Source organism: Etheostoma spectabile, unplaced genomic scaffold (assembly GCF_008692095.1).
Source record: "Etheostoma spectabile isolate EspeVRDwgs_2016 unplaced genomic scaffold, UIUC_Espe_1.0 scaffold00569316, whole genome shotgun sequence".
NCBI classification, from domain to species: domain Eukaryota; kingdom Metazoa; phylum Chordata; class Actinopteri; order Perciformes; family Percidae; genus Etheostoma; species Etheostoma spectabile.
In genome coordinates, this window is record NW_022605056.1 from 1 (window position 1) to 23,376 (window position 23,376).

The 23,376-nt window shown below is 42.4% G+C and overlaps 1 protein-coding gene across 1 annotated transcript in view; it reads right to left on the reverse strand.

Annotated features, from left to right (window-relative positions):
• Positions 1-3,003: 3,003 nt before the first annotated feature.
• The window catches only part of LOC116684771 (ankyrin repeat and SAM domain-containing protein 1A-like), a gene marked incomplete at its 3' end in the record, with an annotated part of 30,839 nt that continues 10,466 nt past the window's right edge, over positions 3,004-23,376 (reverse strand). Inside the window, 14 exon segments of the mRNA XM_032510194.1 lie at positions 3,004-3,095; positions 3,841-3,872; positions 4,849-4,978; positions 5,601-5,663; positions 5,943-6,112; positions 6,878-6,964; positions 7,067-7,168; positions 7,305-7,380; positions 8,704-9,000; positions 21,292-21,354; positions 22,262-22,329; positions 22,332-22,361; positions 22,364-22,416; positions 22,613-22,720. Of these exon segments, the coding sequence (XP_032366085.1) occupies positions 3,004-3,095; positions 3,841-3,872; positions 4,849-4,978; positions 5,601-5,663; positions 5,943-6,112; positions 6,878-6,964; positions 7,067-7,168; positions 7,305-7,380; positions 8,704-9,000; positions 21,292-21,354; positions 22,262-22,329; positions 22,332-22,361; positions 22,364-22,416; positions 22,613-22,720 (1,371 nt within the window).

Sequence of the window (23,376 nt, forward strand, 5' to 3'; positions counted from 1 at the left end):
TACTGTAAAATTATAAAAGCTGCACATCCAGTGTGAAGAAAATAATGCATGACTGTAAAACTAAGTGAGCGGGAGATATTTAATAAGGCTAGATTTGATTCTTCACCATCGCACTTCCTAACTGTGTACTTTGGAAACCCCTGTTTGTTATAACTGTGGAGAATCCTATTGCATTGCCACTCGTGTGAGAAATCCCTCGGGAAGCCTATAAAACAAAACACAGAGGTGGAAACCTGTTAGGAAACACTGTGTTTCTGCTGAGAGCAGCAATGTGTTTGTGACGGATGATAAACACCCTGGTATCGCTGACCGCACACATCTCCTCCACCTGCCACAGAGTGCTGATGTCTGGTCCCTGACTGTCCACGCGTGGGGAGGAAATCAGACCTCAGATTGCCTCAATCACAGTATAAACCAAGTGCAAGCTGCCCGGGTTTATGTAAAACACAAAAATGGGAACTGTGCATGTAACTTGCTGACGTGCACAATCACAAAAATGTACTATTCACACCATCTTCCGGTTTTTGTGGCTTTAAAAAGGGGAAAGGAGAGTATAACTTGAGAGTCCATAAGGACAATATGCAAGGATAAAAGGCCCAATGTGCTTTAAGAAGTGTTTCACATTTCTCTCAGTCCCCACAACATCAGCTTTTTTAACAATTACTGCCAAACTGACATGTACACTCACCGGCCACTTTATTAGGTACACCTGTCCAACTGCTCGTTAACACTTAATTTCTAAGCAGCCAATCACATGGCGGCAACTCAGTGCATTTAGGCATGAAGACATGGTCAAGAGAATCTCCTGCAGTTCAAACCGAGCATCAGTATGGGGAAGAAAGGTGATTTGAGTGACTTTGAACGTGGCATGATTGTTGGTGCCAGAAGGGCTGGTCTGAGTATTTCAGAAACTGCTAATCTACTGGGATTTTCACGCACAACCATCTCTAGGGTTTACAGAGAATGGTCCGAAAAAGAAAAAACATCCAGTGAGCGGCAGTTCTGTGGGCGGAAATGCCTTGTTGATGCCAGAGGTCAGAGGAGAATGGCCAGACTGGTTCGAGCTGATAGAAAGGCAACAGTGACTCAAATAACCACCCGTTACAACCAAGGTGGGCAGAAGAGCATCTCTGAACGCACAGTACGTCCAACTTTGAGGCAGATGGGCTACAGCAGCAGAAGACCACATCGGGTGCTACTCCTTTCAGCTAAGAACAGGAAACTGAGACTACAATTTGCACAAGCTCATCGAAATTGGACAATAGAAGATTGGAAAAACGTTGCCTGGTCTGATGAGTCTCGATTTCTGCTGCGATAGTCGGATGGTAGGGTCAGAATTTGGCGTCTACAACATGAAAGCATGGATCCATCCTGCCTTGTATCAACGGTTCAGGCTGGTGGTGGTGGTGTCATGGTGTGGGGAATATTTTCTTGGCACTCTTTGGGCCCCTTGGTACCAATTGAGCATCGTTGCAACGCCACAGCCTACCTGAGTATTGTTGCTGACCATGTCCATCCTTTATGACCATAATGTACCCAACTTCTGATGGCTACTTTCAGCAGGATGATGCGCCATGTCATAAAGCTGGAATCATCACAGACTGGTTCTTGAACATGACATGAACATGAGTTCGCTGTACTCAAATGGCCTCCACAGTCACCAGATCTCAATCCAATAGAGCATCTTTGGGATGTGGTGGAACGGGAGATTCGCATCATGGATGTGCAGCCGACAAATCTGTGGCAACTGTGTGATGCCATCATGTCAATATGGACCAAACTCCCTGAGGAATGCTTCCAGCACCTTGTTGAATCTATGCCACGAAGAATTGAGGCAGTTCTGAAGGCAAAAGGGGGTCCAACCCGTTACTAGCATGGGGTACCTAATAAAGTGGCCGGTGAGTGTTATCTCAACATAAAAGATGCAATGACACCATACCAAGACTACATGCACAAAAGTCAATGCTAAAAAATGTGTCCTTTAAGTTTTGACGTTATAGTGCGAAGTTTCTGTCTCCCCCATGAGGAATTCTAAGTAACAGTGTCCACATGATACAAGCCATCAGTGATTGCGCCCCCCTCCTCCACACAGTTGTTAGTAGCCAAGGAGGACACGGAGGATTACAAAAGCATGATGGAAGAGGTAATTACATTCACTCGATTTTCCACACAGCCAAACTGAGAAATTTACAGAGAGAGTTTGTGGAGCTAACAGTCTTAATTAGCTCTGTAGCAACTCATTTGGCATAGATATGAATGTATGTAACCAACGTTTGTTAATCAAAACGTTATGCACTAAAGCTTTAACAATCATCATCATCATCATCAGTTATTTCAAATGTTGCTGCAGTCCATCTAGAAAAAACTAAATAACTTTAATTCTTTCCCACAACCACAGTAGGAAAAGAATTAAACAAGCACCCAACAACTATGAAACAGCATAATCAAATCAGCATGCCAACCATGCTTCTTCCTACAGTTCCTTTAGCAAGCATGCCACAAAAAAGAATTATCCAATAAAGATATCTGTATGGATGTCAGAAAAAACCCAGAGCCCATGCGCCTTACCTCCCCTCCATGCTTGACTTGAGGATGAAGGGACATATCCCGATTTAAGCGTGATGTGGATCTGCAATAGGAATGTCACCATTGATCAAGGATCTGTTTCATATTGGCAATGAAATGAGTCTTCTCCACTTGCCAGGGAATGTCAATCAGCCTGCTCCGACAATTCAAACCCGCTGCTGGTCCAGAATGCCAATCATGCATTCCCTGGCAGCGCTAATCCACGCCTGCCCAGCTCCCCCTGAAAACTCAAAATGCATTTCTCCCATTTCATTGACATGCTTGGCTGTGTCTTTCCAAGTCTGGTGTGTCCTGTCCATCTTTGCACACCCTCGCAGCATTGCCAGCAGTTGCCAGCGGTTGCCATCTCTTATTAGGATCGATTTAGTCATTTATTTAATATAGGAGAAAATTGTCAAAGAGAGGCATCAAACTCACCTCCAGGTGCCCGTGGGCTCACCCGTCCAGGAGGGTGCAGGGTGTCTTTCGTCCTGCTTGGGGCTCTGAGGTCGTGGGGCAGTGGGTTTACGCTGAAGCGGGGCAAAAATAAATAAATATTGTTTACACGGCGATTGAATCTTACCTCTCAAACACAATTGTTTAGCATTAGCATCTGCAGTTACCCAATTAATAGCCCTGGCTAATTATTCAGCTAGCTTTACATTAAACAAAGATGCAGGGTCGCCTGCCACCAATACTCCGCCATAATGTAGCTTTCCTCATAAGGCTGTAGATTAGAGCAGAGAGGACACCATGCTGCTCATTTATCATGATTAGGCAGCTGAGGAGCACAGCTAATCTGATCCGGAACTTGAAATAAAACATGTGAGTAGATACTGTTGGCAGCAGGTGGGCCAGCAATAATAAAAAACTGCTAACTGGACGATACATTTAAAAAGGCTTTAAACAAGATATGATAGGACACTAAATACCACAAATTGGGTTTGCATAGGCACCCAGTTATGAGGGCCAGTTAAAGACGACTTCTGCCTTCTGCTGACATATGACTCAATCTCGGACTGTGAAGAGGCCTTCAACTTTATTATATGACCTGCTGTGGTCAGATGGTCCCGCTCCAGATATGCTAAAATTAAAAAAGGGCTGGGATACTGTGCTCCATCCATTTGGCTTTTTTACAACTTGCACTTTTAAAAAAGGGTTTTGCAACTGGCAGGCAATCAAGAATGAGACAAAAGTATTGCCAAATACTGTTTGAAGTAGGGGTTAAAGACGCAAAACATATGAGAAGGATAAAAAGAAGAATGTCGGAGTTACCTGAGGTAGGGCACTGGTGGCGGTGTTCTCATCTGAGAAAACAGAAAACACGAGAGTTAGGAGACTGGGCAGATGAAAGATGATCATGGCCCGTTCAGAGTTCAATTACTCAATATATCTTTAGACAGATAATATATTGCCATTTTTGATTGTCAGGAAAGACATTATGCTACGAGGAAGTGAATGTGATGTATAATAAAATCATGTATTATGCACTGCGACATATTGAGCTATGAGTCCGACAGATTTTAGATTAATCTACAATGCAGACGTGGTAAAGCAGTTTTTAAAGAGATGGAAAAACTAATCGTTAAACGTTTCTGTCCAACTCGAGGGTGGAGGACGCAAAACGGCCAAGAATCCCTTTTCTCCAACACCATCATTTATCCACATGGGGGGAGGCACAATGACATCAGCGATTAAACTCCAACCCTTCAGCTCAGTGACGTTTTCCAATGGCGCTAGTGAGGCTGACTGACTGCAGGGCCCGAGGGGATGTTTCTAAAACATCTACATTAACAGCCAGGGATCAAAATGACCTCCTGATTTAATCCCATTTTATCCAATTACATGCATCGCCATTCATCACACACACACACACACACACACACACACACACACACACACACACACACACACACACACACACACACACACACACACACACACACACACACACACACACACACACACACACACACACACACACACACACACACACACAACACCATGTGGGTGTTGGCGCACTTGCTAATGAGGATAGCAATGCGTTCAGGTTCTGTTGTGCTTGGACGGCATTAGTGTAATTTTGAGACGTTTTTTTTTAATAATGTCCCCAGCTCTTCACCAACTCTGCTGTAAGTATGCCAGGAATGAGGCGTCACTGATAGGTAAAAGCAGTAAAGCGAGAATATGTAGTTTACTAAGGAACATAAAAATCTCATTTAAAGAAACCTACTGGAAACGCACACTTTTCCTCCCGCTGGATTATACTTAAACACAAATTACCTTTATTGGACTGGGACTCCTGGCTGGGCGGTGGGTGTTTGGTCTGTGCAGTCAGCAACAACTCATATGTGTGATCCTCCTCCTCCACTGGCTGGCCTCTCTCATCAATACTGCTATTAGTATACAGGGCCTGCAGAAAAAAGACACAAAGGGAGCAGAGGTAAGGAGACAGTAGAAGGAAGGAAGGTGAAAGAACAATATTAACGCACAGGCAACTTGGAATGATTTGCTATTGAGCTTTCACCAAATCGGGTTATATTTTATGATTCAATAATTTTCTTTCGGCCAGTAAAACACAAAGCCGGAAATTATTTTGGTAATGAAAAAATTCCTTTATGTTATTTCAAAAAAGCGTCATCTATAGTCAGCCACTGTTGAGGTCAGACAGGTTCTCTCATTTTGACTTCACCACTTTTCTACTTCACTCCTCTTCTTTTTACGCCCCTGCTGCCTGTGTCTCACGCCACACTCAGATGAATATTTATTAAGAATATATCCTTCGATTTGAGCAGCGGCCGTGAAGAGAACAGTCATTGAAAGGTTTGTGGCTAAAAATAAAGTGGCTTTTTCTATGGCAGGTAATCATTTCCCAGCAGCCTCTTTGACATTGTAATAATTTATGTCCAACCTCTCAGGGCGGCTAACTTTTAAAAGGGATTATCACATGCACCGCGCTAAAGACAGCACATAGGAGAATCTGTGGTGTTAGATGGCAACACGTTTCTCCTAGCTGTATGACCTTAGCTCCTCACCTCGGAGCTCACTTCTTCTTCATGACCAGGACCAGGATGTGAAGAGTGGACCGGGCGATCTTTCTGTAAATGATCAGGAATATAAGAAGTAATACGTTTCTATTCAATCTATTGTCGCGAGAAATAAGTGAAGAATTGCATTGTGTATCCACGGTGTACCCCAGAAAATATAATGCTGGATGGGGCATGAAGCCTAGTCATGTGGATAGAAGACCACTATCACCCTCTAGTGGGAGTTCTGCACTCTGCATTTCATCCCATAAAACCCTGTGAAACGTACCATTTTTGCCTGCATGTGTGTATGTTTGAGTGTGAGGGTGAGGGTGAGTTCCAGTGGCTGACCTTGCCAGCTTCACTGTCCGGCCGTCCAGAGTCTCGGTCAGAGGACTTGCCGCTGGCGAGGCTGTCCAGAGAGTGACAGGAGGTGGCTTCAAACAGAGCCTCGTAGGGGCTCTCCTCCTCGGGCCTCGGGGCCAGCCCCGAGATCAGCTCACTAACCTTCTCCATGTCACCTATAACACAGCCCAAAGACAAACACAGTTCTTAGCTGAACGGTAGTGTTGTCGTCGAGACCACCTTAACCAAGACCAAGACATCATCCAGACCAGAGTGTGTCGAGACCGAGACAAGACCAGTGCAAATCCAACACTGCACGGCACGATAAAATGTGGAAAATGCTAAACATAGGTACTCCTGAAATTCATTTGAAAGATCCACATTCCCATAAAAAAGCACCCACAGAAATTAAGATTATCATTAAGAGTCTTGCATTAATAAAAAAATCAAAAAGGGCAGTTGTGGTCTTGACTCCTCTTTATCTGAGACCAAAACAACACAGAGTAAAAATAATATAATATAAATATAGTAGTAATAAGAATAATAATACGTCTATTTGACATAGCTCCTTTGACAGACAAAGTCACAAAGTGCTTCACATGAAACGTTTGTAAAAATACAGTTAGATCCAATAGAAAATAAGCAAGGAAAAATGAATTGAAAGACCAATGAAAAACATTTAAAAGATTAAAACTGAAAACCCATAGTTACAAACATGAGTCAAAAGCGAATTTTAACAAGCCAGTCGTTGAAGGAAGTCAAACATTTGAGCAATTCCAACACTTCAGTCACACTGCAATCTATTCTGAGATGAGAACTTCAAAAAAAAAAAAGATAAAAGCGACGTGTAACGTTCTGTGTTTCCTGTTTAAACTGCTGATTTAATCATTGCTAATAACAGTTCAAACAGCCTGACTTTTCTAACATCAGCTAAATCTTACCCTTTTTCCGTGGGCTGGGACTCTCCTGAGGCGGAGGGACTGGTGGTGGGGGGAGGTCTATGATGTGGGGTATTCCAGCCACGTGAGCTGCAACAGAAAGGAGATTGGTTTTTCCATGTTTCATGAATGTAAAAAATATAAAAGAGGATACTTCCATCACAGTTCTTGGTTTTCAAACGTGGTCTTCACCTTGGATGAAAGCAGCTATTTCTCGGCTTTTCTGGGAGGGCATGTCCTTAACAGTGTCCTGCGCTGTCTTGCCCTTCGTGTCGACGATGTTCACATCGATACCTGTCAAATAACGACAGAACGGCTGAGTGTTATCTGTGTTTTGTTTTTTTGCTCATTTAAATTGACTTCATGGAAGCTGTGTTGATTAGGGGCAGCACGTGATTCAAACGTTGCTAATGTGGCACTGAAGACTGACCTGCACTGAGAAGTTTCTGTACCACATCAGTCTTCCCATACAAGGCGGCTTCGTGGAGAGCACTGCCTTTCTCCGTCTGAGCGGAAAAAAGAAACCAGAATCATGAAGAGCGTGTCGAGACAGAGGACAAACAGCAATGTGTGACATGAATATGATTAGTATGAAAATTAAAATCCCATGCTTAATTCTTTCCATTACTGCCAGCACCCAAATTTTAGCAAGATAAACAGTGCAAGGCATAGGCCAGTAACGGTTATGACAAAATTGTCAATTTTCTTTTAAATTTGTTTTCAATTTGTTTCTTTGTTTAACCACAATTACTTGCCAACATTAAGCTAAAGTCTTAAAGGGTATGACTGTTGATTGTTGATTTTGTTTAGATATGCCAAAGTGTAATTCTATAAGTGATTTTTTGTCGGACTGTGGAGCTAAACCTGTCACTTGTTGCCATAGCAACTCCAAACATCCTAGGCTGTAGCTGCCTTAAGCCCGAGAAACTGATCGTGCTCGTGTTTCCCGGCCCCAACATCTGCCTGACAAACCGTTTTTTCCTCTCAGGACTACAAATCTTTGTAATTATTTAAATTGTTAGTTGTTGGCACTTGTCCCTATACATGCAACAAAAATGAAACGGGGGAAAACAGTTAGAAAAAACTGCTAGTAAATAAGCAGTGATGACTATTTTTTTTAAATTTGACTGAAAGAGACAATCATATGTTTAAGCGCAATTATTTGTGAGACAAATATATGTACAGCAACATTTGGACTTCTGTCAGCTCTAGTACGGCAACTTCCGGATTTATGTCCATCGCCCAGTCCACTCCTCTACTGACAATTATGTGGTTGAGAAATCAAAGCACATCATTTTCGGGCTCGGAGGCCCGTGTTAATTGAAAGCTGCAGGATGGAAGGCCTGAAGGACACCGGATAGGACTCTCCATCCTTGATTCAGAGGAAAGGAGGACGGGGGAAAGGGGAAAGCTTCTTTAGACAGATGGATGGCACAGTTTGGTACAGAGTCAGAGCCACAGGGCCCACCAGGGGGAGCAAGGCAAGCTCTGCTTTGATACCACACCAGCTCCTTTGCAACTGAGAGCTTAAGAGTTTTACTTTTAATCTCATAGCTTTAGTAAGGAAGTAGTGAGAGGAAGTGCTGCAAGAAACAGATTAAGTCATCCGACATGATTTTGGGCACTACAGCACATCAAGACACACTTGCATACTCAAGTTCAGACACACACAGACACACAGACACACAGACACACAGACACACAGACACACAGACACACAGACACACAGACACACACACACACACACACACACACACACACACACACACACACCACACACACACACACACACACACACACACACACACAACACACACACAGAAACTCACCTCGTAGTTGATGTCCATGCCAGCGTCCAGCAGCACCTCCACCACAGACAGGTGTCCGTTCCGAGAGGCCAGATGCAGTGGCGTGTGTTTCTTGGTGTTGCAGCTGAGCAGGTTGGGGTGGGCGCAGAGCAGCAGCTTGACTACTTCCAGGCGGCCATATAGCGCGGCCAGGTCCAGTGGAGTCTCAAACTTGTTGTTCCTCATGGTGGGGTCGGTCAGCTCCTCCAGCAGCAGCCGCACCACCCGGGTGTGGCCATACTGAGCGGCACAGTGCAGCGGCGTCTCGTTGTCATTGTTCTGTTAGGGACGGATGTATTGGTGAGAAGCAGCACGGGACACGGACATACACAGGAAACAAAGTGACACATAGATAGAAAGGAGATCAGAAGAGAAGGCACATGGGTTGAACCATGTTTGTTAATGAGGAAGAACAGGTGACTCAGCGGAGTCATCGTGAGGTTAAACCAATCAGTGCGAAGAGCCCGCCACATTAAGACACATTAAAAAGCACCAACAATGGTGAAGCACATATGAGTGAGGTGGGGGGGGGGGGGGGGGGGTGGCGTGGCAGAGTGGGGAGGGGTTGGGTCTGGGGGAGGACTGGCAGACATGCATGGACTAATGATGACAGGTGTCGGGGATGGCACCGAGTGCCAGGGGACGCAGGGTGCTAGCAGAGATGGCAGAGGCACCCCGACAGGTGGGGAATTAACAGAGACATGGGTCACTTGGATGTCAGAACACCACTGGCACTGCATTAGGGGCTAGAACCCATAACCATAACTTTCATTGTTGATTACTCCGTCGGTTCTTTTCTTAATTAATCGATTAGCCGTTCGAGCTATAAATGTCATATTGGTTGAAATGTAGATCAGTGTTTCCCAAAGCCGACGATGACGTCCTTAAAGGTCGTGTTATGTCCACAACTCAAACCGATTTTCAGCTTACTGTCGCAGAGGAGTGAAGAAACTAGAAAATATTCACATTTAAGGAACTGGAAGCAGAGAATTTAAATTTTTTTTATGAAAATAACAAACCAATTAATTATCAATAATCAAAATAGTTGGCGAGTAATTTAATGGTTGACAACGAATGGATTCATCTTTGCAGCTCTACATTGTATCGTAGGCCCATTAGGATTGCCCTATGAAGATGGGCTGTCACAATTATGAGGCAATACTTCTGCTCACACATCAGAGAACAACAAAGGCAACAATCATGGGAGTTTTAGACATAAGAACCAAGGGAAAGAGATGAGTGCTGCATTTCCACATGCATACCATTGTGACTGCTGTGTTTCTAGGGTGGCTGAGAGAGGGACTGCATGAAATGGCCTGGGTAATTGCCTGAGAGTAATGTTAACTCAACAATACTGTGTGTATTATGGTACACACACACTGACTCACTGGAACTGAGAGAAAATCAGTAAGGAGAGGATGCTGGAAAGATCAGAATAAAAAGTCCTATCAACAACCGATGGACTGGTGTCCTTTAATTAAAAAATAAAAATCACATTATGGTCATTAATTATGTGCAAAAGCAAAAACAATCTCATCGCAAAAAATCTTCAAAACACGCTAACAGACAAGTAGACAAATGGCAATTAAAAGCAGTAATTACAATGCACGACTCTGTAAGTGGTGCTTATTGGATCTAATGACTCATGCAGCAACAAGATCAATGTGTAATAGACCTGAGACCCTCCAGCACTGCTGGTGCTCTCTATCATGAACAGCCAGCAGGGGGCAAACCCTGCAACTCAGGAGCTGAACTGAGATGATGGCGTGGGAATACTCTCTCTAACAGCTTACACACAATGAGAAGTCATAATTAAGTCTGTGCTGCTGGATTGTAACTAGACACGAGAGAACAGTAGTGCCAAAAAACCCACTAAGAACCACAATCGAGTAGTACAGTAGTAGATTACATTGGGAGTGGGAAACAACAATACAATCGCCACTTTCAATCTCTTAAAATGGGCCAGAATTGCAAACCTGTGATTCTTGGCAATCTGCACATACAACCTGTAGAACCACGCAGTTCTTTGGCTCTATTCACGAATTGTACATAGATGGGTGTGGCGGATAATGCCAGCTATTGTGGAACCACATGCTCCGAGAGTCAGTCATTCCAGGCACACAGATCCACCAACAAAGGGCTGACAGCTGGCATGAGAGGTCCCCACGTGGACATGCATGATGCCAGTTTGAGGGGACTCCCCAGAAACATGCCAGCTGTGCTACTAAAGACAGGACGTCATGTGATGGGGCAACAGGGCAGTTTTAGACAGGTGTCAGTAGGCCTTTAAATGAGACTTTCTCAAAGACCTGGCGCCAGATGGGATCAGCAGGTATCACCTTCATTGTTGCAGTATTGTACAACACTGGCAAAGCAGGTCACAGCTTGAGCAGAGAGAGCAGAGGTGGAGCTTAAAGAAAACAAAACGACACCTGTCCATCAAAAGAGGGGACGCAGAGGCTAGCTGGGGGGGAAAAAAAACACTCTTCTCTTGGGTGAACTTAACTGAACAAAAGTAATGAGGGAAAAAAAAAAAGGTTTTCTCAGGCTTTTCTCTGAGAACTAAACCAAAGTGACCTCAGTTTTCACTGCCTGGGTGCTTTCATTGGGATTTTGTATGCTTGTTTCTTTGGCTCAAAACAAACTCCCATGTACACAGTCTCACAGAGAAAAGGCCGGACCGCACACAAAAAAGAACATGCCGTCTTTCATCTGTAACAAACCATGAAGCATTTGTCACCACTTTTTGGAGAGATTTACACGGAGGATTCCGATGGCTTTAAATGGCAAACATCCACGCTGGGATTACATCAGCGGGATTCACCTCCTCACATAAGCAGTCTGCTGCTTCAATGGAACCTAGGTAAATCCAGCATACAGAGATTTACACAAAGCATCTAACACAACTGACTCAAACAACAGGCCAATGGGAATTTTGTAAACGTGTGTATTACGCAAAAAACATGAAGCCTTCTCTCACAATATAAAAACAGGAGTGCGACATAAGACACCTCGCGGACTGAGTATGATCGCGTTAGGGCCCCGTGTCTCCGTTGCCAGTGTGGGGGTCAGTGTTTTACAGCCATGTGTCAGCCAGCATCTGATCGTATTAAACATGGCTGACCGGCCACTTGACTCACAGATAGGAAACAAGCCACAATGAGACACTGAGCCTTGTCTCCTCTGATGCAAGCAATGCTACGTGAAGTTATCCACACAGGGGCCTCTCCAGGAACTCCACCAACCACCTCCGCCCCTTGAGTTTTGACTATGGTTTGTCTTTTGTTTTACATGCTCTTTTGGTAAACACAATCTGCTCACCTACTGGGGGGGAAAAAAGTTAACCCTCCTATGGTCCAGGAGTATCTTTAGATAATGGACCCAACTTTTAGTCCTTACTTCTTATTTTTGTGATTTACTTGGAGAACGTGCAGTATTTAGTTTCCTGTTGAGATCGTCCTGTGCAACATACCAAATTTATGTGCTGCTACATACAGGAGAGTCCACACAAAGTGTGTCTATCTGCATTATAAGTGAGACCTTTAAATGTTTAGCACATTGAGCATCACTACTATAAAACTGCCATGTCACCATGTCAGCATCAATAACCAAGCAAAGCTTGTGTGTAGCACTTTCCAGATTTCAGAAGCATTTGTGCCGATTTATTCATCAAAATCCTTAATTAAAATCCTTAATAAAAAAATAATGTATGATAATGTATTGTAAATAAAATTCCCAATGCCAATCTCTAGGTGTGGTGAAGGGTATGTGATGATGGGGGGGGGGGGGAAGACCAAGGGAACTTTATCAGGACGCATAGTATCCTGGATCATTGAAATCACTGATCTTTAAAAATAAAAATCTGCCTGTCTCTATGGGAATATAATATAAATATATATATAAATATAATATACATAATATAATATATTAATATAATATAATATATATATGGGGGGGGGTGTATATTTATGCCCCCTGTATTTTAAGGAAGAACGTTTATTTATTCGCAATACATTATTCATTCACAAAAAACAAAAAAGAAATGATTTATTTTTTTTAATTAAGGCATTAAGATCAATTTCCAAAAGATGTTTTTTTTAGTCCTTGTTTTAATCAACTTTAGCATGGGTGTGTAAACTTATGCAAGCCACTGTAGAAGCCACAACTTGAAAAACACTCTACTCTACAGCTTCTGCAGCACAGGAGTTCATTGTTTGATATCCACATGCAACACATATGTCATTAAAGTGATTTAAAAAAAAAAAAAGTCAACCGTGGCATAGGGGAAACTAAAAATGGGAAACCTGGTTTTCGACTAATCCTAGCAGACGGATAGCCCAGCAGCAAAAGAAAATCTAGAAACATAAATTTGTGATTTCCAGTGCAACACTTTCATATCCTTTAACTCAGTGAGTTGCAGCATAAAATCTCACTCTATAAAAAAAGAAAGACGCGGCTTATCAGAGCAGTCAAACAATCATGTACTAACAAGACCGAGCTCTGAAGGCTGTCACGCATAATGTCACCAATGACTAGCAGCCTCGCTGGGAAAGAGATTAGAATTCATTCAGCACAGCCAAGACTTCCTGGACGGTAAATGATGTTTTTTCATGAGAAATCCTGTCTTTACTGCGGTGCTACAGACAGTATCAAACCTCATCCTGATTTAGACCTCAGAGAACGTTGAACAAGAAAGGATCAAGATCTCCACTTGTGTCTGTGTCCCTAACCAGGAACATCTGGAGATGATTAGACTCCACTGTGCCTTCATGCTACCAAATATTCAGCAAAGAGGGGAAGGGGAGGGGGGGGGGGGGGGGGGGTTACGGACAGAGCAGAGGATGTTATGATTAGGATGTTATGATTATAACAACCTGGGCTGGAGATGGTAACGCGCTTTGACTAGCGACCTCTGTCACGTGACGTGCAGGCTGGCAGCAGAGCGCGGCAGCGGTTACGTCACCCTGGCCCCTGGTAGTGGTGGTAGTAGTAGTGGTGGGAGGTGGTGGTGGTGGTGGAGGAGGGGGCTGAGCAGCTGTTGCAGCTAGTGTGCCAAAGGGCTGCCTATGCTCGCTGCACGCCCAGCCCATCGTTACTGCCTGTCATCCTGACAAATACATTTATTAACCCTCATCTTGTCCTTGGGTCAAATTGACCCGTTTGCTATTTCAATGTTCTTTTTAGCTACCCAAAAACATGATTGCTTCCACACAACGCTCTTTGGCAAGTACAAATCTCTACTTTCATTAATATGGGGTGTCTTATTCCTTTTACAGCATTTGAAAGAAATAAAAAATAAATTGAAGTGGTTTCCAAATAGTATTGAGTAAAAGTTGACATACTCTGTGATTATCCATCAACTACATTCCTTTAATTTTAGCCCTAAATAATTCCTAACTTCCGCTTTTCTAACTCAAACATTAGCTGTAATTTCCTTTAAATTAGATTTATTGACCATAAAATCCAAACATAACTATAAACTAAAGTCAATAAGTTAGTGTCACGTAGTGTTGAAAATGTCAAAAAAAGCGAGAAACATTGAAAAAAAAGGGACAAAAAAAAGGGACAAAACGTAAGAAAAAGTTAAAAACATAGATAAAAGCATCCACAAAAGTGTTGATTTTCAATTGACGGGAAGACAATGTGAGGGTTAATGATAACCTAGAACTGCTTACAACTACATTATACTTTTTTTTAATGAAATGTTTATATACTGCCAATAAAAGGGAGCAAAGTGTGTGTGTGTGGGGAGGGCAAGTAGTTACAGTTGTCAAAGTGTGTTTTGTAGTGCTGAATGTAGTTAATTAACAGACTAATTACCAGTAATCAACTGATAGGAAATTAACGTTATTTTTCAAGCCAAAATGCAGCACATTTGCTGGTTCCAGCTTTGCAGTTTCACGTTTAGCGGCTTTGCTCATTTCTATATTCCTTTTGGGTTAGGACTGTGGAAAGGACAAAACAAGCATTCTCTTTCATTTATATAAAATTCAATAATCTTACTCTAAATAAATGTAAGTTGCATCCCTAGAATTTTTTCCATTGGAAAGTAAAGAGCCCAGTGAATACTCTACTATTAATGCTTTCTATTCAATGCACAGCAACAATAACATAAAGGCTGACTTTAACGGTGGATTTATATTTGGACACTGTTACGCATTCTAAAGTAAACAGACCTTGCAGGCCTGTAATGTAATGAGTGTTAACTGGCTTCCTGCCATAGATTATAATGTATACAGTGGACTTTTTCCTCCGTTTTACAGAAAATATTAGTTCCCCTTCATAATCCACTTCATTAAATGGGACTTTCCAAACATAACTAACCTAAAAGCCTTTGAGCTCTTAAGATACCATCTCTGCAACTGAAACTCTCTTCCTCCAGTAACAAATGGCTCCAGCGGCCATATAAGACACACCTTGGAATTTGCGAACAAGAAGAATGCATGACAATAGAGAATTTGCGGTGCTTCTGTAAATAGCAACACGTCGGTAGCCCTGGTAGCTCATCTGTTGAAGCATGTACTAAGGCTGAGTTCTTAGCAGCGGACTGGGTTCAATTCCGATCCGCTGTGCAGGCTCCTCCCCCCCCCCTCCTTGCCGCCTATCCACGGCTGTACAATCTAATAAAAAGGCAAAAAAAGTCTCAAACAAATCATCTTTAAATAACAACACATCCCCTAAGGACTCCTCAAATGATGCTTCAACCACTTATTGGCACGACTGAGACAAAAACACGTCCTGGAGGACGAGCAGAGAGCAGAAGGTAGAGGGAGGGGGGGTGTTTGAGGGTGCTGCTGAGGGAAGCGCTGGACACTGAAGTGACAGACAGAGGGGATAAATGAGCACGCTGGCAGACTGTGAGCGTTGTGCCTAGAGGAAGGAGGGGAAATCTGCATCACTGATAATGAGGGACCGAGTCCCAAGAAATGACTTCTGCTCTTACTTAACAGCACACCAAGCCTGGCAGATGCACACACAATCCATTTCCAGTCTGAATACATAGAAGCCCATATCTGTCAACGGCACAATATTTTGCCTTTATTCTTATTAAATGTCATTTATGTATCTCTGTCATCTTTGAATTTGTCCCTGGTAACTTACAGTGCATGGTGTAGTTCACGTTATTGGCAGAGCTCCCTCACATCATTGGCGTCTATATACTAAGTCTACTATGGATGTGTTATTTAATCTGCTATAGATAGATGGTGAAGAAAGAAGAAGAAAGGGAAGAAAAGAAACAAAACAGTTTGAATGTGTGTAGGTATGCATGTATGCATATGTGTCTATGATGTGTAAATAAGTGAAACAAGATTTTGTATTTACGAAAGGAAAAAGTAGAGAAAGGGTGTAGAACCTGATAAGTTGTTTATGAACTTCTTCCTACTCCTTTTCGAACATGGGAATTTTTTGTTTGAATTAGTTTCAATCATTTTGGAAGATTGTGATGAGAAGTACATGACCTTATGTATGTGTCATTTTAATTGTAGATAGATGCATGCAAAAATGTATGTATATATATTTTTATTTTTTACATGTTCACTACTACACCACCACCACCACCACCACCACCGGAGCCTGGGTCAGAGGAAGTCATCTAAACATATATTGTATTCGACATTTGACCTATATAAGAAGATAAAGTGTGGGGTGAGAGGTAGCATAATATGAGTGGGGGCAGACTAGGGGCTATATTTAGCATGGAGTAATACACTGAATGTATGGTAATTAACAGAAAGGAGGTTAATGAAGGCATTCATTAAAACGGCCTCTGCTGAAGCCAGGGGTTCCTATACAATTCTCATTGAACAATTCAGCTCTCATTTCAACTTTCTCCCATAATTTGAAATGTTAATGGTGTATGCTGAATGGCCAACTGCCCAGGTGTTAGAGAAGATAATTAGATGATGATAATAGGGATTAGATAATGCTTAGGCCATCATTCCTTAGATGAAATACAATGAAAAACGATGAAAAGCAGATTTACAGTAATATGATGTAAGAGGAAGTCGACTAGCGCTGCAACTGATGATGATTCATTATTATCGATCAATAAAATGATTTTCTCAATCCATTGTCTTTAAATGCATTGTTTCAGGTCAACAACCGCCGAATCTATTTCATTTACAATTATGTGAAACGGAGAAATCCGAGAATGCTTGGACTTAGACTTTACCGATTACTGTACATAGGGCTGAAACAACTAGTCTATTAACTGTCAATATTAGATAATTAGAATATAAATAATTAACTAATCCATTAGTGAAATGACAGAAAATCAATCAGCAACTACTATTGATTATCCAAGTCATTTTTCAGGCATGAATAAAACTCTGTTTCAAAGTTCTCAGAAGAAATAGCTTACATGATAAGAAATGGATCGTCTTCAAAGTCGAACAAGCAATTTCATGACACCAGCTTGGGCTAAATTGTGATGTCGTTTCGTTTCACACATTTTATGGGCCAAAAGAACAATGAATGAATGAATGAATGAATGAATGAATGAATGAATGTAGAAAATAATTGCCAGATTACTTCCTGATTAAATTGATCATTAAGTGCAGCCCTAAATTGATTATCAAAGTGGTTCCTGGTTCATTTTCTGTTTTACAACTAATTGGTTAATAAACATCATTGTTGCTCCAGTGTCTACAACTTGCGATATAATTTTTATTGGTGCAAAAACATTGGCACAAGTTTAAAGCCTGCATGAATCACCGCTTTTCACCCCAAAAAAATAAAAAAATAAAAAATAAATCGGCCCCAATTTCCCATCAATCCACCCACCCCGACTCACCCCAACTAGTAAAAAAAGAATTGATGAAAGACAAAAATTAAGCAAAAACATGTATGGCAAGAATAGCAATACTAAACAGCTGAAAAAAAGTGATTAAATGTGAAAAAATAAAGTACAAAAATAAGAGCAAGTATTGAGCAATGATCTAGGTCAGGCTCAAGATATATTTCACGGTTGTTGTAGAGTTGACAGACAGACGCACACAGACACACACAGACACACACAGAGACACACAGAGACACACAGAGACACACAGACACACACAGAGACACACAGAGACACACAGACACACACACGATTAGGAGGGCATTCAGGTTCTGTGGTGCTAACAACTTTTTTTTTGTGAATTTCTATTACAGTATGAATATGTAACAAAGCCAATATTCAGGTGGTGGGGTGAGTCCAGGCCAGGCCCTGTGGTGAGTGGTTAGCTCTCCCCCACTGAGGCGTTTGAAGCATCAAAGCAGCCAACCCACCCAGGAAACTATCAGTAGAAGTGAGCACATACGCATAATGAATAAACATTGGTCTGGCTGGCTTCCTGGACCAGGATGACAGAGAATTGGACCAAGTCCAGTCTGACTTCTCCAGTGTCCCTGAAGGGGACCACTAAGCCCCAATCGTCCCTGAGTACCGGGCCCCACTTTAAGCCTCATCACACACACACACACACACACACACACACACACACACACACACACACACACACACACACACACACACACACACACACACTTCTTTTCAGGTTAGCTCACTCGTCTGCACAAACACACCACATCTCTCCACTGGGTCACTCGCCACCACTGTACCGTGACATTGTTACTATGACAACTTCCCACCTCTTCCTCTCCTCAGCAACGCAAGCTCCCAAGCACATACGGGGAGGTGGGGAGAAGAGGAGGAAGAAGAGGGGGCAAACACACCATTTACACAGATAAGCATGGCATGGAAATCTTTCTTTGATGCTGATGCAAAGAGACTGGTACACTGAAATCCTCCCATCCTCCTCATGAGATGGTTCTCTGCTGCTCTCTGAGTTTGATGAGGGGGCAGGCAGGAGGCACCCCGCCCACTCAGTCACATGATGTCATCAACCGTGGCCCCAGGCCAAGAGTATCTACACTGCATCCACACTTTCTGATTTATTCATAACAAGGCATCAATTATTCAGGCTCCTGACCAGGTAGTGATCCACAAACTGTCCCGAAAGTGTTTACATTAAGACGTCATCCATAATCTCAGAATGTTAAATCCATCGAATAGACTAAATGGGAAAAAGACAGTAGGACAACCACTGTAGTGACATTCACACTCCACTATATAGCCGCATTAAAGAAGGCCAGCCTTCCCATTCCAAATGCTAAGAAGATTAGTCCAGGGGAAATGCGACAATGTTCAAAAATAGTGCACAGCTTTATCTCCAGGCCTGGGTGGGTTTCCAGCTCTGCCAGCTGAAAATGCAATCATGGAGCGACCGACATGTTTGCGCCGCTCACTGCTCTAACTGGGAGGGTGTCACTGTCGGAGACACTGTCAGCTCTGCGGTGTCTGCTGAACAGCCGTCCTCCTCATGTAGACAGGCTGTGATTGGGGCTTCCCTGGGTAGCTGAATGCAATGATGATGCTGTGAAGTGAAATTAAAGACGCCTGATGGAATACTGTGTGTACTCAGATCATTTCCTCCGTGGGATTTACTTTTATTTTAACCCCAGTCGAGTAACTTAATGAGTGCCTGATTCTCTACAGGAAACAGTAAAAAGAAATTGATTTTTGAAATAATACAGTAGTGCTAAAATGAGTAAATTACTAAAATCAGCAGACATGAATTGATATCAATAACAAAATCATTTACTATATTGCCAAGAGTCTACAGGCATGCTAGCGGCTCTGTGATGCTGCACTTAGGGCTCATAGGTGCGGTCAGCTGAATGCAAACATCAAAATGACAATGCTAACATGCTAATGTTTGGCAGGTTTTGTCATCTTAGCTTAGCGTGTTAGCATGTCAGCATGCTGACGTTTGCTAACTAACAAACTAATGCAAAGAACAGTTGAGGCCGATGGGAATTAATTGGTTTGCAAGTTTGGTCATAAGCCTTAACTATTAAAATGAGTATTAAAATCTTTGACCTGATGATGGTTTCTATATGGGTGATCTAGGTGATTCAAATTTTCCCGAGGGAGGCATGAATGTGTGTAGCAATTGTCTGTACAATCCATCCAATAGTAAATATCAACAAATATCAACATCATGGTTGTACTGGAGGCAAAGTCAGGGGATCATCAAGTCAGAAGGTTGTCATGAAACTATGGCCATTCACTACATAGTTTTTGGAGATATTTCAGTCTGGACCAATGTGGTGGACTAACTGACACTGCCATCCTTAAAGTGTTCATGCTTCTTGCGGTTGAGACGTTGCGGACCGTCTGGTCGCTAATACTGATTGAGGCGGAAGCGGCCAGAGCAGCACCAAGAACGGACTTCTTCTTCTGTAGCCAATTGTTGGTTATTAGTGTTGTTATGAAATCTCGGAGGAGCATGGCTCGGCCCTCAGACCCTCCGAATAGCCTCTGCGCACAGTCGCCAAGACACAATTGCGTGATATGGCCGTCCACACCGCCCCGACCACGCTGACCGCAAGAAGCATGAAACATGTTTTAGAGCCACGCCGTTTTAAAACGTGCATGGCCAGAAAAACAACATTGTTTTTGCTACATCATGACAAATGGTTGCTTTTCTCTGTGCATTATAACAAGTTGTAGCAACAGGCTAGACTTGATTGAGGAAACTTGTTTACCATTTGTGATGCGATATGGAGAAAACCAATTATCACGATATTTGGACCAAACACCTCGGTATCGATACTGTAGGGTTGAGTATTGGCGCTTTCACAAAATATTTACACAATGAGGCTTTTGCAAATACTCATTAGTAACATAGATATGAGGACTAAGTGGGTAAAGGCAAATAATAAAACAGCTAGAACAGTCTGGGGGAAATAAATGACATCACTTTACTGTAACGCAGCCTTTAAAAACAGGAAAAGACAACACTTATGCCATATAACGATATCCAAAATCTAAGATGATATCTAATCTTGTATCACAATATTCACATATAATTGATATACTGCCCAGCCCTAATATAGTAATTGAAAAAGAATTCAAAATAAACACAATTCATCTATTCGGACTTCGGCTTCTCCATTTCTCAACTTCCATTGTTGATTCATAATACCATAATGGTCGTTGTAGCTTTAATTCATAGTGTGGTTTGCCATCAGTCAGTTTTTTCTCCTACTGCTGGCTCTGTGGTGCCAACCATTCTCCTGCTTCATACTTATTATATACAAGTTTTCTTTACAAATGAGCATCCAGACTCACAAATCACCTATAGTGGCCCCCAGAGGACAGGCATTTACTTAACTTTCAAGCCAAGGTTTTTCTGAGCATGATCAAAAAGCTTGTACAACAGTGTTGTAGCGTGTAGAAACTAGATTACCTAATGTGTCACTTAAACATAACTTCTCAATACAGCTGGAAGTCACAAGTGAGCATGAGCAGAAAGCCCAGAGGACAGGGATCCACCGATCTTCGGTGAAATTAAAAGCCTCCCCATATCTGTGCAGCAGTGAATGGCCCCGCGAGCAGCAGCAACAAACCAAACCAAAGCACAGCAGAGCAGAGCAGAGCAGAGCAAGACAACACAACCACAGCAGTAAAGCAAAGAGGCACTTCAAAAAGGAAATGTGGTTTTGGCAGCACCGTGTACACACCTTGGCATTAATATAGGGGTCAAAGGGCCCACAGCGTTTGAACTCTTTATGGTCTACAGAGCTCTGGGAGGGAGGAAGAGAAGATAGGCCAATGGTTTTGGTTTAAACAGCAATGAACGAATGAATGATGATCACAGATGAGCCAAACTAAAATTTAAAAAAAAAAAGGAGAAAAATCAGACTTGAGTTAATGAACAATCAGATGTCATGGACAGGCAGGGAGAAATGACACAAAATGAGACAAATGTACTTTTTCATCTAGTTGATTTTTGGTTTTGTTTTGGTGCTGCTACATTTAATAACATTTCCTGGTTCAGACTAAATTAAGTGGAGCTCATGATGGGTCATTTCTCCTCATCCCAAACAGGACAGGCCAGAGATGGAGCCGGTCTGGAGGCTGTCTGTGCAGTAAGCAACCAAACAAAATATGAGTTAAAACAGTTAAAATGGTTAAAATGGTTAAAATGGTGTCAAAGCACTTCATGTTTCACAGCAGCACAGCAGAAGTCAGACTCATGATGCAATGAGGTCAAAATCTTTAACAATTCTAGTAATCAGTACAGAGCATGCCATGCTGAACTATATTACTATTAATATTTAGAAAATTTGCATGATGCACTTCATTGCCAAAAATGACCTCCTTACCAAGAGGGAAAAAAATGATCCAACTTCCTATCTGTCTAAAGCATGAACTGTAATTGTAAAACTGCAGAAGTAAAAAAATGTGCTGAGTGTTCTGGGATTGTTACCCACATGTTCTTTACTTTAGCTACTGCTGAGGTTCTAATACTTATTCTGCATACGTAGACTCCTAACAATATACTGCATATTCTAACAAACTCTGAGAAGAATGAAGATGGAATTTGTTGACCGGATTCTAAATGCATTGGAAAACCAAAATCGGAACCTTAAGAGTGAGACTGAGACGCACACACACACACAAACAAAGAAGGGAAAAGCAGCGGCAGACCTGCTCGTTGAGTTTGGGGTGCGAAGGTCCTTGGTGAATGAGCAGTTTGACGATATGTTCATCTCCTTCCATGCAGCCAGGTGGAGAGGGTAGCAGCCTTGTTGTCGGCGATGTTGGTCAAGGCCTCGTTTCGTAGCAGCGCCTCCACCACCTCGCTGCAGATGAAGGAAGGGACGGGGCCAAGAGTATGAACCACACTACTGAATACCCACGGTCTAAACAAACAGCCTATCAATAGCTTTATTTTTCCCGTGGGAACAATTCCCTGTGAGGACAAACCTCATTTAATGCAGAGCATAAACAAGGAGCTGAGACAGACTGCAACACAGGCCTGTCTCATCACTGATGTACCTGTGTCCATTTAGGGCGGCGTGGTGGAGAGGGGAGTATCCAGTGCTGTCCACACAATTCACATTGGGGCCTCTCCAGATACTGTTAAGAATAGAAAGGATTGTTAAGCTTCCATAACATAACAGAAAACACACACACACACCTTGGTAAAGTCTCTAACTGTGGGTGTGACTGACTCTGATTGCTATCTCAGGTTGTGTCTGTCATAGCAGCTAGTTCAAATCACAATCACACCTACACATGTGTGTGTGTGTGTGTGTGTGTGTGTGTGTGCGTGTTAGGGCTGGGCGATCAGATATCATAATTCTTAACCAAATAGCTCAATATCGATATTGCGGCGATATTGTAGTGTTGAAAACCGATGCTTGACAAAATATCTTCAAACTTAGATTTAAGATAAATAATCTTCAGTAATGTGAATATAGTGATTAAGTGGGGGAAAGGCAACTAACAGAACAGCTAGAACAGTCTGGTAAGTTCAGAAAATCACACCAATTTACTGTAATGCCGCCTTTAAAACCAGGAAAAGACAACACATATGTAACATCACAATATTACGATCGAAGACGATATCTAGTCAGCCATATTCTCTCTCTCTCTGAGAGAAGAGAGAGAGAGAGAGAGAGAGAGAGAGGACAGAAATGAAGAAGCAAAGGCCAGCACAGAATTACACCATAAATCCAGAAAGTAAAAGACAAACTATCATCACTGAGCAGCAGCTACGATGCATAATGGGTCACAAGAACTCCACGCAACTTCAGCCA